At 36.5% G+C, this 17,500-nt stretch overlaps 1 protein-coding gene across 1 annotated transcript in view; it reads right to left on the bottom strand.

Annotated features, from left to right (window-relative positions):
• The window catches only part of LOC113061950 (A-kinase anchor protein 9), a gene marked incomplete at its 5' end in the record, with an annotated part of 34,314 nt that overhangs the window by 10,522 nt on the left and 6,292 nt on the right, over positions 1 to 17,500 (bottom strand). The window contains 15 exons of the mRNA XM_026231458.1: positions 9 to 130; positions 1,138 to 1,189; positions 1,987 to 2,325; positions 3,117 to 3,251; positions 3,325 to 3,369; positions 4,200 to 4,403; positions 5,880 to 6,005; positions 6,631 to 7,072; positions 7,965 to 8,356; positions 10,978 to 11,064; positions 12,874 to 13,026; positions 13,973 to 14,074; positions 14,484 to 14,642; positions 15,074 to 15,193; positions 16,837 to 17,069. Of these exons, the coding sequence (XP_026087243.1) occupies positions 9 to 130; positions 1,138 to 1,189; positions 1,987 to 2,325; positions 3,117 to 3,251; positions 3,325 to 3,369; positions 4,200 to 4,403; positions 5,880 to 6,005; positions 6,631 to 7,072; positions 7,965 to 8,356; positions 10,978 to 11,064; positions 12,874 to 13,026; positions 13,973 to 14,074; positions 14,484 to 14,642; positions 15,074 to 15,193; positions 16,837 to 17,069 (2,711 nt within the window). The remainder of the gene's footprint in view (positions 1 to 8; positions 131 to 1,137; positions 1,190 to 1,986; positions 2,326 to 3,116; positions 3,252 to 3,324; positions 3,370 to 4,199; positions 4,404 to 5,879; positions 6,006 to 6,630; positions 7,073 to 7,964; positions 8,357 to 10,977; positions 11,065 to 12,873; positions 13,027 to 13,972; positions 14,075 to 14,483; positions 14,643 to 15,073; positions 15,194 to 16,836; positions 17,070 to 17,500) is intronic.

Genomic DNA, 17,500 nt, shown 5'->3' on the forward strand with positions numbered 1-17,500 from the left:
GAACTCACCTTGACTCTGTCTGGCAGGACGTCCGGCTCCACGTCTCTGTGCGCTCCTTCAGGTGAGCTGCGACACTCCTGCAGCGGAGGAACATCCTGACCCCCACGCCGAGTCCAGTCTGAACCGCTGTCTGAGACACACACACACACACACAGAGAGAGAGACAGAGAGAGAGAGAGACACACACACACACACATAGAGAGAGAGAGAGAGACACACACACACACACATAGAGAGAGAGAGAGAGACACACACACACACACACACAGAGAGAAAGAGAGAGAGAGAGAGACACACACACACACGTGAACACACACAGAGACACACACACACACGTGAACACACACAGAGACACACACACACGGAGACACACACACGGAGACACACACACGTGAACACACACGGAGACACACACACGGAGACACACACACACACACGGAGACACACACACACACACACAGAGAGAGACACACACACACACACACACATACGAGAAATTAATACTTTTATTCCTCAGGGAAGCATTGAATTGATCAGAAGTACCAGTAAAAGTTCAAGTTTATTTCACGCAGTTTTACTTTATTTAATCTGAGTTTATATCCCGCTGCAATTCTGTTTTTTTCTCAAAGTTCTGGCTTTTTTTCCGTAATTCAGACTTTTATCTTTCATATTTTGTCATATATTGCAATTCTGTCTTTCCCCCTCTGAAATCTGGGTTTATATCCCACACTTGAATATTTCTTGCAATTCATTTTTTTCTCTCATATTTTAGTTTTTCTCAAAGTTTGTAATTTTTTTTCGCTATTCTGACTTTTCCTCTCATATTGGGTCATATACTGTAATTCAGTTTTTTTCCTCTGAAATCTGAGTTTATATCCCACAGTTCAATATTTCTTGCAGTTTTGAGTTTGTTGCACAAATCTGAATTTTCTCTAAATTTGACCTTTTTCCCCAATTCAGACTTTTATTTGTTGAACACATTTCCACATTTCTTACTGCATTTGTCATCAAATAAACACAGCTTTGGTGAACAGAAGAGAAAAAAACATTTTTTCGACTGCCCCTAAATGTTGAAACACTAGTGTTTATAACTGAGAACATAATCATGTGTATCTGTAGTAATTATTAATCTCTCACCACTGCTGTATCCGTCTCTAAACAGAGCGCGCTCAGACCTCACAGCCGGACCCTGACAGAGAAAATCATCTGATATTATATTACATCCACACAACACACAACACACAACACACAACACACTACACACAACACACAACACACAACACACTACACACAACACACTACACACAACACACTACACACAACACACTACACACATGCACTGTATTAAACAGAACTCACTCTTTTCTTAATAAATGTATAATATATTGTTATTCATTAGTGCATGTTAAATAAAAACCAAATAACTACTTTCAGAAATGTTGATCGAGACGTACAGTTGATTTAAAATAAATATTAACTGAAATCAAAAAATATACAAAAACTTAAATTACTTAATTTAATAAAAATTTAAATTAAATATAAAAAGGAAAAACTAATTCAAATTATTGATAAAAACTACAGTCAAGGCAACATTTCTCATTTTCATGCAGTTTAACTTGAACAAAAAAACAAAAAATTAAAACTATATAGAAAAAAAAAAAAAAAAAAAAAAAAAAAAAAATATATATATATATATATATATATATATATATATATATATATATATAAATAAAAATATAAAATTAACAACTAATTTAAATTATTAATAAAAAATTAATATAAAATAACTAATGTATAAAATATATCCCTTTTATTTCAAGTGATTCAATACTTTAATGTAAATAATTATATATTTTTATGTGATTATTTCAATATGATACATTAATAATGCTTGTATTAAGCTCTAGTGAAAGGATAAATAATGATAATAATACTCTAAATTAAAGATAATATTCTAGAAACAGAAGTGCATGCTCAGTGTCTGACCTGGAGGGTCCTGAGCTCGTCTCTCAGTCGCTGGCTCTCGGTCTTCAGACTCTCGCTCTCACAGATGTGTCTGGACTCCATGTCCAGGATCTCAGCCGCGTGCAGCTCCTGCATCTGTGCGATCTTCTCCTCGTATCCCAGCATCAGCTCCTCCAGCTCCTCTTCTCCGGACGGATCCGTCTGCACACACACATCCGCTCGGGTGCCTCCGTCCATCCCATGATGCTCTCTGTCGTCTCCTTTCTTTTCAGGCTGGGTCGACTGCTCGCTGGATTTGGCCAAAGCAGTTTGGAGCTCCTGAAGTCTGTGCTTCAGCTCAGCGATGGACGCGTCTCTGACCTGAGAGAGACAGCACAGCTATAATAACAATAATACATGATACAGAACCACATCTGTATTTCTATCAAAGATTATTTGATTCAAGTTTTAGGGTAGTTCAGGTTTAAATAGTTCCTGTGCATTATTTTGCCGCTGTCACTCAACACATTTAATTTCTGTGCGAATAAATGCAAGAAAATACACCAATCACAACTGCCTGCTAGATTTAAAATGCAAAATTAATATGAATAAATAAAATAAAAACAATCAAAACAAAACATACTAAAATTAATTAAATCATAAAAATGTCAAATTAAAACTATTTTAAAATAACAATGAACTGAAATATACTGAACAGTGAACTCTTTTTTTTTTTTACCTAATTAATGTAAAAAAATATTTAAAATATTTTTTTTTTGTAATAAAACACTTAATAAATAAAAAAATAAAAAATGTGTAATAAAACTAAAAATTTACAATTTACAATAAACAAATGTTTTAATTTATATATTATTATAAAAAAAGCTAATTAAAATGAATAAATAAATAATAAAATAAAACAATTAGTAAAAATGTATAAAAAATTAAGAATGTAGGATTAAAATAATCAAGGACTTCATGAAAATAAAAACAATCGCATGAGGCTCTAAAAATGGATGAATTCATTAAAATGTAGAATTAAGATAATTAATTTTAAATTACTAAAATCTATTTAATTTTCAGAGCTGTAAGATACAGGTTACTCAGCAGATCACATGATTTCACACTGATCTGTGAAGTATTAGGCGTCTCGTCTCAATCCCATGACGTACCTCGATGTCCTCCTGCAGTTTGAGGCTGCGCTCCTGGACGCTGTTCAGCTGCTCTTTGGTGGCGGCCGCTTCACCTTTGACCTCCTGCAGCTCCTGCAGCAGCTCCGCTGGGGACTGATCGCCCTCCTGTGAGGCCTGCAGAGAAACCAGCACAGGTTACAGGTCAAAGGTCACAGCGAGGATCCCATGCGAGTGTGTTGAGACTCACCCTGTGCAGCTGATCCTTCAGCAGAGCGATGCTCATCTCTCTCTCCTGAACACAAACATCAACCATGAGCCACAATACAGGAAACACTGCTTTTATTATTATTATTTTTTTTATATAAAAATTTAATAATTAAAAAAACATGAATTTATGAATTAATACTGAAATAATTTCTGATGATAATAATAAAAAATATTTTATTTTAGTTATTTGCCAAGGAAATATTCCAAAATTTGGCTTAGTTTAAAGCGATGTACTTAAGTTTAAATAAAAATGAATACATGCACATAAACACACAATAAACAAGTATAAATTACAAAAAACATATATTTTAAATAATTAAATGAAAAAGGATAAAATTAGCTTTTGCAATTTAAATAATTATTTATAAATTAAACAGAACTTTAAATATAATCCTGTGACTGCTTCTATTTTGCCCAAATTCTGTAATTACATATTAATATTGAAATATATTAATACTTATTATTAACATTCTAAAAATTATATAATAAATAGTGCTGTCAAACTGATTAATCACATCCAATATAAAATGTGTTTACATAATATGTATGTGTACGGTATATATACACACACACACACACACATACATGTATGTATATATTTTATATGTATATATTTTATATATATATACATATATATACATATATATATATATACATATATATATATATATATATATATATATATATATATATATATATATATATTATATATATATATATATATATATATATTTATATATATATATAAAATGTAAACTCACTTTTATTTTGGATGGAAAGCGCATATATTTATATAATGAAATTTTAGCCTTTTCAATCTGATGATATTGCGATTCAGTTTTTTGCCCTGGATACCTGCAGCAGCTCCTGCAGTGTGACGCTCTGAGCCCTGCAGCTCTCCAGCTCCTGCTGTGTGCTGCTCACTTGACCTTTGACCTCCTGCAGCTCCTGGAGGAGTTCAGCCATCTCTGCCGTGTGTTCTTCACGTGTGTGATGTGTGCCATGACCTGCTGCGGTCTCATTGTCTGCCTGGAGCTGTGAGATCCTGCTCTCCTTCATCTGATGAAGACACAACACACAGTGATCAGCAACACTCGGAGGATCCGAACACATTCCGAACACATTCCCTCGGTTCCTAAAGGATCCGAGCACATTCCCTCGGTTCCTAAAGGATCCGAGCACATTCCCTCGGTTCCTAAAGGATCCGAGCACATTCCATCGGTTCCTAAAGGATCCGAGCACATTCCATCGGTTCCTAAAGGATCCGAACACATTCCCTCGGTTCCTAAAGGATCCGAGCACATTCCCTCGGTTCCTAAAGGATCCGAGCACATTCCATCGGTTCCTAAAGGATCCGAACACATTCCCTCGGTTCCTAAAGGATCCGAACACATTCCCTCGGTTCCTAAAGGATCCGAACACATTCCCTCGGTTCCTAAAGGATCCGAACACATTCCCTCGGTTCCTAAAGGATCCGAGCACATTCCCTCGGTTCCTAAAGGATCCGAGCACATTCCATCGGTTCCTAAAGGATCCGAACACATTCCCTCGGTTCCTAAAGGATCCGAACACATTCCCTCGGTTCCTAAAGGATCCGAGCACATTCCCTCGGTTCCTAAAGGATCCGAACACATTCCCCCTCGGTTCCTAAAGGATCCGAACACATTCCCTCGGTTCCTAAAGGATCCGAACACATTCCCTCGGTTCCTAAAGGATCCGAACACATTCCCTCGGTTCCTAAAGGATCCGAGCACATTCCCTCGGTTCCTAAAGGATCCGAACACATTCCCCTCGGTTCCTAAAGGATCCGAACACATTCCCTCGGTTCCTAAAGGATCCGAACACATTCCCCCTCGGTTCCTAAAGGATCCGAACACATTCCCTCGGTTCCTAAAGGATCCGAACACATTCCCTCGGTTCCTAAAGGATCCGAACACATTCCCTGGGTTCCTAAAGGATCCGAACACATTCCCTCGGTTCCTAAAGGATCCGAACACATTCCCTCGGTTCCTAAAGGATCCGAGCACATTCCCTCGGTTCCTAAAGGATCCGAGCACATCCGAACACAATCCCTCGGTTCCTAAAGGATCCGAACACATTCCCTCGGTTCCTAAAGGATTCGAACACATTCCCTCGGTTCCTAAAGAATCCGAACACATTCCCTCGGTTCCTAAAGAATCCGAACACATTCCTTCGGTTCCTAAAGGATCCGAACACATTCCGAACACATTCCCTCGGTTCCTAAAGAATCCGAACACATTCCCTCGGTTCCTAAAGAATCCGAACACATTCCCTTGGCTCCTAAAGAATCCGAACACATTCCCTCGGTTCCTAAAGGCTCTGCAGAGCTGAAGGTGCTACATAACACAAACTAAAACCATAAAAAAAATATTACTTAAGGTACTATTTTAATTAATAAAAAAAAAATAGCAAAAGTTGTTAAATAGTTCGTAGTATTTATCGCGAAAATCCCAATTTTTTTTTGGGTGAAATCCTGGAGGGACAGACTGATCCTGCTGGACGTGGTGTTTGTACCTCAATCTCCTCCTGAAGCTTGTGACTCAGTTCTCTGTAGCAGTTCAGCTCCTCTTTAGTGGACGCAGCTTGACCTTTGACCTCTTCCAGCAGCTCAGACAGCGACTGACCGCCTTCAGCTGACACCTGCACATAGACACAGTGTGAAATACTTCATTTCTCTGAAGGCAGATGCCAGTATGTGAAGCTGATGTGATGTGATATACTATAATTTAAATGTTAAATTATTAATTTGTTGAATTAGTCTTTGATTTGAAAATATTAACTAACACATTAATATTTTCTGATATAGATATGAACTTATTGATTCTGTAATCATATTTTAGCATCCCCCCCCCCAAAAGCTGAAGTATAATAAACTAAAGAAAGTAAACTCATGAGCGCTATCAAAATAAAAGTCCCAACACTTATCGGCAAAATAGAAAAACTTCTAAGTTGATGCAGATAATAAAAAAAAACTAATATCTGCAATATTTAGTGCATAATTGTGCAGCACTACACACAAAAAAACAGCATGATGCAAAAAACAAAAAAACAACAACAACAACAAAAAAGACTTATATCGGCCGATAATATCGGTCATGGAAATATCGGATGATCGGATGAAATATCGGATGATCACTAAACATGTTGATTATAAACACAATATTTATTGCATAATTGTGCAGCCCTACAAACAGACACAGCAAACTGCAATCACATTTTTACTGCTAAATCACAGTTAGCCCTTGTTTATACAGCAGTGACGCACCTCAGCGAGTTTGTGATGGGTTGGTTTGGTTCTCATTTGGTTTAGTAGGTCGATCATCAAGGCTAACCTCCTCTCGTACTCCATCACCTCATCCTCAGAGCTACTCAACAGCTGTTTCTGCAGCTCCTGGTCCTTCTGCATCCCGCTCAGACCCTCCTCCAGCTCCTTCAGCTTCTCCACCAGCAGACTCGTCTTCCCCACGGAGGCTGCCTGCGCCGTGAGGCCCTCCGACTGCAGCTGTGTGCTGGGGCCCTCCGACTGCAGCTGCGTGCTGGGGCCCATGGCTTCTTCTGCGCGGAGCTCTTTGGTTTGCATCTGGACGGCTTCCAGTTGTGCTTGGCTGACCAGAACGGCGGCCACCTTCTCCCTGAGTTTCTCCTCCAGCTGAGCCACTTTAGCGTAAAGAGCATCGGCGTCTGTTTGTGCTTGTTCCACCTTCAACCTGCAATAGCGTGAATTCTGTCAGCGGTTTTGTAATTCAGTCAAATGTCCTTTTTTTAGTCAACCTGTCCTGTTTGTGATTTAGTCAAGTTTTAGTCTGGGAATGTTAGTTTAGTTGTAAAACGTAGTTACTTTTTAGTCCTGCTGCATAATGATTAAACCGATCAACTATTTTGCTCAAAATTATAATCGCGATTACCGAAACGCGATGCATGAGAATTTGTAGAGGCCTAAATTTTTTCTCTATATTTCTGAATATAGAGTTTTTTCTTCAATGAAATTGCATGTTGTGTTTAACGATGTCAGTGTCGTCTCGAGAAAAAAAAAGTAGTGTTTTTTTCTTTAAAAAAAATTACACTAGATAAGGGATTTAAACTCTTTAAATCTGGCAACCGAAACCATGAAAATTTGCGGAGGTGTATTATATTTTTTGCAGAATATATATTTTGGATATAGTGAGTTTATTTTTCATGTTAAATATTACATATTAATATAGTCACATTTAGTGTTTAATGATGTTGGCGTTGTCAGGTTTTTGTCTCGTTTTAGTCATAAACTAATATTTTTCATTCAGAATTAACCCTAGATAGGGAGACTAAATCATGATGTCTGCTGCCTTGTATTCGTCCCATTTTAATAATTAAAAAGATCGTCAACGGATATTTTTCAACACTGCTTTTAACAAAATGAACACTAGGGGGATTTCATCTGACATCTGGCAACCCATCGCATACAAAGTCTTGCAGATCTGCATTTTCTCTCCTCATTTATGTTTTATAAAATATAAAATGAGTGTTATCGCGCATCAGTGGTATTGCATGCAGATATAGTCAGTGTTTAATGATCTGTGTTTTAGTCTCACTTCATTCGTGGTTAATGAGAAGAAACCTGACCTGCAGGCGCTGAGCTCCGAGTCCTTCTCCTCCACACGGCGACTCAAGCTCATGACCTTTGACCCTGCGCTCTCCTCCAGCGCCTGCACCTGAGCCTGGAGCACCACACACGCAGCGGTCTTCTCCTGCAGAGCCTCCTCCAGACGCTGGTTTCGGCTCTTCAGCGTGTCCAGCTCTGTGGTCACCTCGTCCATCCTCTGCTTCATCTCGTCGCTCTCGTCCTGACGCTGCTTGAGCTCGATGTGTGTCAGCTCCTGCTGCAGCTTCTCGATGACGGCGTTGAGCTGCTCCACCTCCTCCTCGCTGTTCCTCTTCAGACGCTCCTGCTCGCTCCGCAGACACTCCACCTGCGCCTCCATCTCTCGCAGAACCTCGTCCTTCTCCTCCACCGCCTGCAGAACAACACCAGCTCAGAGAACATCCACCTTTCAGTCTCCCAAACACAAAACTCAAGCAGCATGTTGTTCAAACCCAGTGTTATTAGATAAAGAAGATATTGTGTCAAATGTCTGTGCTGCTGTTTCACATGCAAGTAAAGCTTAAGCCACTTTTTACGATCAAGATTCAAAACCAAAACCAAAAAGCAGTAATGAAACGGAAATGAAAGAATTCCAATTTATTTATTTATTTCTATTTAATGGTGAAATTAAATTTTAGCAATCAAACAGCAATTGAATTCATGAAACTTTTCACAATTTATCAGAAATATAACAAAAATTTAATTTTTAGAGCCCTAGGGAAATATTTTTGTAATATATATTTTTATTATATATATATATATATATATATATATATATATATATATATATATATATATATAGTTAATAAAATTCATTTTTCCCCCAAAATTGTTTTATTTTAATTTTATTATATTTTATTTTCTCCCCAAATTAGATTTTATTTATCTCAAATTCTTTTTATATTTTAATAACATTTTTAATGATTTAATTACATTTTGATGATTAAAAAAAAACAAAATTTAATTGAATCTTTAAAAATGTAACAATGTATAAATTTTTACAATAACCTGATTTTAAAAATCTATTAAATTGCCTTATGAAGTGTTTTATTATTTATTTATTTATTTTCAGAAATTTCGGACAATTTAATTAACCCTTTAAAATGTAAATCACATGAAAACGTAACAATTCTTTTTTGGGAGGGGGGCAAACAAAGTACTCCACAACTTATAGGCTTACTGTTAAAATTGAAGAATTATTTTTTTTAGATGCTGAAATATCGGTGCATCACTAATTAAATTTTCCATATATATTAATCTTCCATCTCTCTGAATAACTGAAGAGTTCATGGTTCATCGATCATGAGAAATGTAGAGTACGAGTGATATTAATTATTATTATGGTATCAGCAGTATTTCATCAAATGGAAAACAGAGGCTCAGACGTTCTCTTAATCTTTGCATTTCATTAAAACAAAGGCTGGAACAACATGAGCATGAATGATTAATGATGACAAAATATTTATTTTTGATATTTTTCAATGCATTCTTTTTTAAAAGCGGAATGAATGTTAGTCAGAATCAGATGTAATGTAAAAACTAATATTTATCCATTTGAGGCAGTTCATTTAGCCGTCAAAACACCCTTTGACTCAGATACATCAGTGATGCAATTCATTCCTCAAGGAATATTTCATGCAAATATAATTATTCTGTCATCATCGATCTGTGTTAGTAAACTGGCTGCTCTCTTCCATACAGTGACCGATCGGAGACAAAACCACACATTTATTTCTTCATGATGAACATCTGACAGTAAAGCACCGAGCTTGAGCTGGGAAGCATGCAATAACAACTGTAACGTGTGCAAAATATAATTTAAAATAGAAAATTATTATATTCTACACTTCTTAAATGTGGCATTTTTTAAAATGTTATTATACAGAACTGACCGACAACTCCAGTGGTTATAAAATAAACGCTCTCGATGAGTGATTCGGTTAAAACTTGAAGAAAAGGTTGTTTTTTTAAGGCATTTTGTGACTTTTCTTGCTTCACATGCTATCATTACATTTCTTTATGCTTGAAATTTTATAATAGTGATTTTATAATTTCAAAATACAAAGCAAAATGTGGAAACGCATGACTAATAAGAGATTAAGTGCTCCTTTGCTGCCATCTAGTGGTCATAATGCAATATATTTAACGTATTCGTTAATTTTAAATTAGTATATATTGTTATTCAATTAAAAACTAAATTTATTTTAGAGATTTAAAGTGCTGGAAATAGTTGTGTGAAATAACTGATATACTATAATAAGTGAAAATAAATAAAAACACTAAGACGTAAAAAAAAATCAACTAATAAAAATTAAAAACTATATATTTTCCTGCAACTGATATTAAAATGGAAACTACAAAAATAAACTCAAAATATTAATACAATTTTTTATATAAATGATAGTAAATTAACACTGAAGCATAAGTTAAACACACTATTTTAGTATAATATTATAGCACTTTCATGTCATTTTGACAGCATCGGTCTCCATTCACTTCCACTGTATGGAAAAAAGCAGCGTGAACATTGTTCTAAACATCTCATTTCATTTTCCACACACAAAATATGAGTTTTGGGTGAGTAATTTTCCTTTTCGGTTGAACTATCCCTTAAACCCGGAGGGCGTGAGATGATTGAGTGTAAAACCACATCAAAACAATGAGCTGAATGACTCCACAGGATCTGAGACAGGCGTTTCCATCCAATCAGAGACGGACGAACCTGTTTACATCCAGTTTAGAGAATGCCATCCGTTCTTTATCATGCAGTGAATCATCATGAAGTCTTTAAACCCAAGCTGATGTGTTTTGCCATTTGTGTCCGTGTTGATAAAAATAGGATGCAGATGCAAGATGGCAAAAGACATGAGATGCACCAAACCGGGGACACACACACACACACACACACACACGCACGGGGTTCCTGCTGTATGCATATGTGTGTGGCACGCTCCCACAGCCGCCGTGTTTCCACACATATGTATACGACTTTACCTCGGTCTTAGGGTCTGTTCCCGTGTGCTGACGCTTAGCGAGCTGCTCGTTTAGGACGGCTATCTGCCTGTCCTTCTCCTCCAAGACCTTCAAGAGTTAAACAGCATCACATGACTCTGAATTTAGGACAGTCCTGTCTGCTGGGACACTGTTCGGGCTGCGGCGAGGACTCAGACCTCGGTTTGACTCTCAGATTCATATTCAAAGTCAACATGAACTCAAAACGGCGATAATGATCCAACGTCTGTCTTCATAATCTGCAGAATAACGACTTGTCGGTTTCCCTTTCAAACACGGAGATATTCTATCATTAAAATGCATTTAGCAAAAAAAATTAAAATAATAATGTTTTCTGGAAATGTTTTGAATTTTTCGGACCCCACTGTCAGATATTTTTGCGTTTAAATTATATTTTAGATTTTTTTTTTAAACTGCAAACGTTTCATGTTGACTTCAATAAAAAAACTTAAACTTGTTTACACACATACATTATATATATATATATATATAAATAAATGTAAATCAGACAGATATTATGGGATGTGCACTGCAAAAAAAGTGTTTTTGTCTACAAATATCTATATCAAGATACATTAACTTACTAAAATTAATATTTTTATGTATATATTATATGTATCACACACTACTAGAACATTTTAACAGTTGCTATAACTGTAAGAAATAACGGGTCCACATTTTTTAACGATAACAACAAAGTTAATTTTTCCAGCTGATGAATGATAAAATCAATCTGAATCTTGAGTATTTAAAGAGAGGGACGACAAAACTGTGCTTATAACACTCACGAGCTCAGTTCATGAACATCTGAGCGTTTAATTTCAGTTAAACTAGCGTCATATCATACACACACAGAACTAGAAAGGCATTCACAGCAACCCTTCAAAATAAAAGTCCGGTTTAACTTGAAGACATTTTTACCAGAAATATATTTGTATTGTTTAGATTGTAGATCTAGACTGAAACAAACATTATTTTTAAGCATATAATCACAACATTTCTTCCATGTTTTAATTTTAATAGTAAATCCCCTTTGTTTGCCAAATAATGAAGTTGGCTTAATTTTCAATAACTAAAAGATCAATTTAATTAATGTTATATGCCTTCATTTAAGGAGCAAAAAATTTAAATACACAAGAATTTCTGAGGGGGGGGGGGGGGGAATTAATGAGGCTATTTTAAGAATAAGTCTGAATAAGTAAAAAATAAAATAAAATAAAAAATCAGGAAATCCAGAAAAAAAAAACTGAATCCAGAAAAATTCAAATGAAAAAAAAATGATTTTGAAAAAAAAAAAAAATGAATTTGGGAAAATATTAAACAGATTTCATAGGGTCCTAAATCTATTTTTGTTTACTTTTTTAATAAATTAATGTGAAATGTAATAAGTTTCATTGTTTAGAGAATTAATTACAAATGCTTCTTGATTAATCAAATTTAATTCAACCATTAAAAGGCAAGAAAAATATAACGGAATCCAGAAAAATTACAACAACAAAAAAACTGAATCCAGAAAACGTTTAATGGGAAAAAAATAACCTAAAATAATAATAATAAAAAACGCGTAATTAAAAAAAAACGCAATCCAAAAAATATAAACGGAAGAAGGAAACAACCGGAATCTAGATTTAATTTAAATGGAAAAAATTGAATTTAGTTGGTTTTAGTTCGTCAATGTAATTCCATGTTGATATAGTCACAGTTATGGTTTAGTGACCTTCTTATCGTCTCGTCTTGCTCATAGGAAAAAAGCTGATCAACTAACATTTTTCATCATAGTCTTTTTTTAAACTAAATGAACACTACTCCTAACAACCAGAGCGTGCCCTGTCCGTTGGTGTAGATGCTGATACAGTGTGTGATGTTGATGCTCTTCACCTGAGCGAGCCGGGCCTGATCCTGCAGATCCTGCTGATGGACGCTGATCTCCTTCCTCTGGATCTCCAGCTGCATGTGAAGCTGATTCACCTCCTCGCTCTTGTTCTCCAGCTCCTCACGAAACTGCTCCAGCTGCTCCTCCAGATTCACGATCTGCAAACACAGCACTTTCACAGCTCACCACTTCACAACTTTATTACTTTCAACAGCAGAACTTGAGCAGAGCAAGTCAATTTGTACACGTGGGTCAACGACGAGAAAGGGTTGAAGCATAAAAACAATAAGTGTTATACTGCTTTAAACTGTCATTGTTTTTCCCGCCAAAAAAATTACATTTAATTGCAATTAGTTTTTCTGAACAGAAAATAAATATCTTACTTTTTTTTTCCTGATTTACAGACTCACTAAAATCTCGTTTAGTGTAACAATCTCATCAGACATATTAACCACAAAAATTAAATTTAAACATGTGAATGAAATCCAGAAAAATTATAAAGGGGAAAATATTTTTTCGGGTGGAAATAAAATGGAATTTATGGGGAGAAATATGGAATGGATTTAGTTTTTAAAAACCTACAATTTAGTTTTTATTAAACCTTTAATAAATTGTATGTTGCATTATTTATGATGCGTTTTGATCACTACACTTTAATTTGACCATTAAAACAGAATGCAGAAAAAACTAAAATAAAAAAACACGCAATCCAGAAAAAAACCTGATTAAAATATATATTTTTTCAATTCTTGTATTGTATAAATGATTTCAGTTGAATATGTGCTTTCTGTTTACTGAAGATGTCAGATGTTACTAAAGAAACATTAAAACGTTAAAAAAGAATGCAAAAAAAATAAATCCACATAGTAACAGATTTCTGACGATTCTACACTGATGTTCTACACTACCCATAATAGTCGCTGTCACCATGGAAACAGGAGTCGTCTCCCGGAGGTGACAGTCAGACGAGTTATCACGGGACGTCTGTGCATTAGCAGTGCTGCTCTCTGATATCTCTGTTTAGTTCAAGACTCACAGTTCTACACTGAGGAGTTTACTCTGAGTGATGAGCATTAAACCATGATGAAAGGTGACAGGAAGTACCTCCTTCTCCTTCCTGTCCAGAGCCTCTCTCTCTGTCTGCAGCTGTGCTTCCAGTGTGACGTCTGCTCTGCTCGCCATAGACACATGCTGGACCTCCTCCACCTGCACACACACACACACACACACACATGAAACACACACACGTGCTCCCAGTGTCTCCATCTCCTCGTCTCTCTCTCTCTCTCACACACACACACACACACACACTGACCCTGTGGATGAGTGTGTGCTCCAGCTCCCTCAGACGTGCTCCTAGCGTCTCGATCTCCTCGTCTCTCTCTCACACACACACACACACACACACACACACACACACACACGTGCTCCAAGCGTCTCGATCTCCTCGTCTCTCTCTCACACACACACACACACACACACACACACTGACCCTGTGGATGAGTGTGTGCTCCAGCTCCCTCAGACGTGCTCCTAGCGTCTCGATCTCCTCGTCTCTCTCTCTCTCACACACACACACACACACACACACACACACACACACACACACACTAACCCTGTGGATGAGTGTGTGCTCCAGCTCCCTCAGACGTGCTCCCAGCGTCTCGATCTCCTCGTCTCTCTCACACACATCTCTCTGAAGCTGCTCCGAGCTCAACAGCAGCTCACTGCACCAGTCTGCCTTCTCCTGCAGCGCCGCGCTCAGCTCCTGCACCTGACACACACACACACACACACGGAGAGACCACGTCAGAGAGAGGGTGTGTGTCGCTGCCTGGCAACTAACAGTGATTCTGCTCATGTGTCTTCATCACTGCACATGCTGACGCTGATAAACATCTCTTAATGTGTGTTATTTACACAAAGCTATTTTAACATCATCATGATCAGACTGCTGCACAATACTAGACAACTACAAGAGATCATTAGATTGCAGTAGAAGAAATACACACACATATATATAAGAGTTATTATTTAATTTTTAAGATACTGTTATAATTTTTATTCATAGCTTGAATTAGTTTTTACTTTTATTTTACAACATAACATCCAAACATTAATCTGACTTCGTAATTCTCTAAGGGAAAACTCATGCTAATGTTTAATGCAGTAGACTCAGGCCGGTCTGAAGAGAGAAGGCTGTACCTCTCTGTCCCGCCGGTCACTTCCTGTCGGTGTTTTGTTGGGATTCTTCAGCTGCTGCTCCAGGTTGTGAATCTCCTGCTGAAAGACGTCTCGCTCGTGCTCGCGGTCCACGGCCTGCTCCTGATGGACCGAGGGACAGAAACACTCACAAACACTGAACACATCTGCAGAGCTTCAATCCATACGTGCTGTGTGTTAATGAACATGAACGCTTACTTCTGCTACAGAATAAATAAAATGTTTTACTAAAAAACTCAGAATTGCTAGAAAAAAAGTCAGAATTTCAAGGGAAAAACTTTTTTGCAAGAAAAAAAGGAATTAAGAGGAAAAAAAACAGAATTATGAGAAAGTCAGAACTTTGAGTAAACAAGTCAGAATTACGAGAAAATACAGAATTGCGCGATATAAACTCGGATTACAGGGAAAAAAGTGAGAATTGTGAAAAAAAAGGCAGATTTATTTAAAAAAAAGTCAATATAAGAAAAGGTCTACGAGAAAAAAGTGAGAATTACGCGAAAATTCTGAATTGCGCGATAAACTCGAAATTGCGAAAAAAAATTCAAACTTTGAGAAAATACTAAATTTGAAAAAAAAAAATGAAATTGTGAGATATAGGGCCCTATTAACTGTGGATCCGCCCAGAGGCACATTTTCTACCAACGCGCTCTTTAAATAACAAAACAATATTGCGCCATTGACTTTAGACCAGGTTTGAGTTGGTCTATGGTGCAGTCTGTTTTCAGCTCCTTAAAATAGCAATGCGCCTGAACACACCTCTTTTTTAGACTAACACGACCGTGGGCGCACAAATGAGCTCGAATGCATTTGCTAACTAAACGACGTGGCACTGGACGGGAAAATGCGAACGGCGCCGGACTGAAACTATTGCGTCGTATTGCGCCGGGTGTATGACAGGGCCCATAAACTCAGATTACAGAGGAAAAAAGTCTGAATTGCGGCATAAAAAAAAAAGTGACAATTGTGAGAAATAAGTGAGAATTACGAGAAAATTCTGAATTGCGTGACAAACTCAGAATTTAAAGAAAAATTAAATTGCGAGATATAAATTCCGATTACAGGGGGAAAAAGTGATCTATTAAAAATTTAACTAAAATCAAAAATGAAAATATAAAAACAAAAGTTAGAAAATTTGGCTTATGTTGTAATTGTTAACTAAAACTATTAAAAGTTTAAGTTATACTCATTTAAGTAAAGCTGAGATAAAGTAAACATATTGGAAGGAAAATCTGTAACTTAACTAAAATTTAACTTCAAAACTCTGAAATAAAATAAGTTTAAGTAGAGAAATACTAAAAAAAAACTACAACTGAAATGAAAATAAATTAAAGCTAAAAATGTATTACTTTTTTTTATTAAAAATCAAAAAATTTTATAACAAAAGCTCATTCAAAATATTAACAAATACTACAATAGTATTAAAATAATAATAATTACACTGCTTAATTGTTATAAATTCCGATTAAAGGGGGGAAAAAAGTGGGAAAAAAAACAAGAATTTTTAAGAAAAAAAGTCAATATTAGAATTGTGGAAAAAAAAGGGAGAGTTGCAAGAAAAAAGGTAAAATTACGCAAAAATTCTGAATTGCGCGATAAACTTGGAATTACGAGAAAATTTCTGAACTTTGAGAAAAAAACAGAATTGGCAAAAAAATATGAAATTGCAAAAATTCTGAATTGCGCGATATAAACTCAGATAAAGAGAAAAGTGTGTCATGTTGAAGAATCATGCTACAGTGACTCACGTCCATGAACTTGCGGTTGTTCTCCAGCTGCTTCTCTAAAGCCTGTATCTGCTGCCTCAGGTCAGTCGTCTCTGTGCTGTGTGTCTCCTGCAGCTCCTGAAGACGACTCACCTGCTCCTCCAGCTCCACCTCCAGCTGCTTCACCTGCTGCAGCAGCTCGCCGCTCTCCTTCTGCGCCTGACGCTGCACCTCCACCTTCTCCGCCATCAGCTTCTCCGTCTCCTCCAGCAGATCTGAGAACAGCCAGACTCCCGTCAGCAGAGCCACAGCAGGACTGACTCTCACAGCCTTCGACGGACGACAAAACCTGGAGCCGCTTCAGAGACTCGTTTACTCGTTTACAGTCTCAAAATAAATTAATGCCTTTATTATTACTATTACTTCTTAAGATCGACTTAAAGATTATGTTCTCAGCACATGAACGAAAGTAAACTGCTTGTAAAAGGAATCTCATTAAACTTGTAAACAACATGTTCGGATCATATTTAACCACAAAATCAAAAGAAACAGTAAATCATATTTTGACGGACCTGAAAATTTTTTGTGGAAAAAACTAATTATTTTAGTTGTTACTGCTTAAACTATTAAAAGTTGTTTTGCTAATTAAAAATAAATAAATAAATAAAATATAAATATTTGATGACAAAATTAAACTTTAATGTTA

Source organism: Carassius auratus, chromosome 44 (assembly GCF_003368295.1).
Source record: "Carassius auratus strain Wakin chromosome 44, ASM336829v1, whole genome shotgun sequence".
NCBI lineage: Eukaryota > Metazoa > Chordata > Actinopteri > Cypriniformes > Cyprinidae > Carassius > Carassius auratus.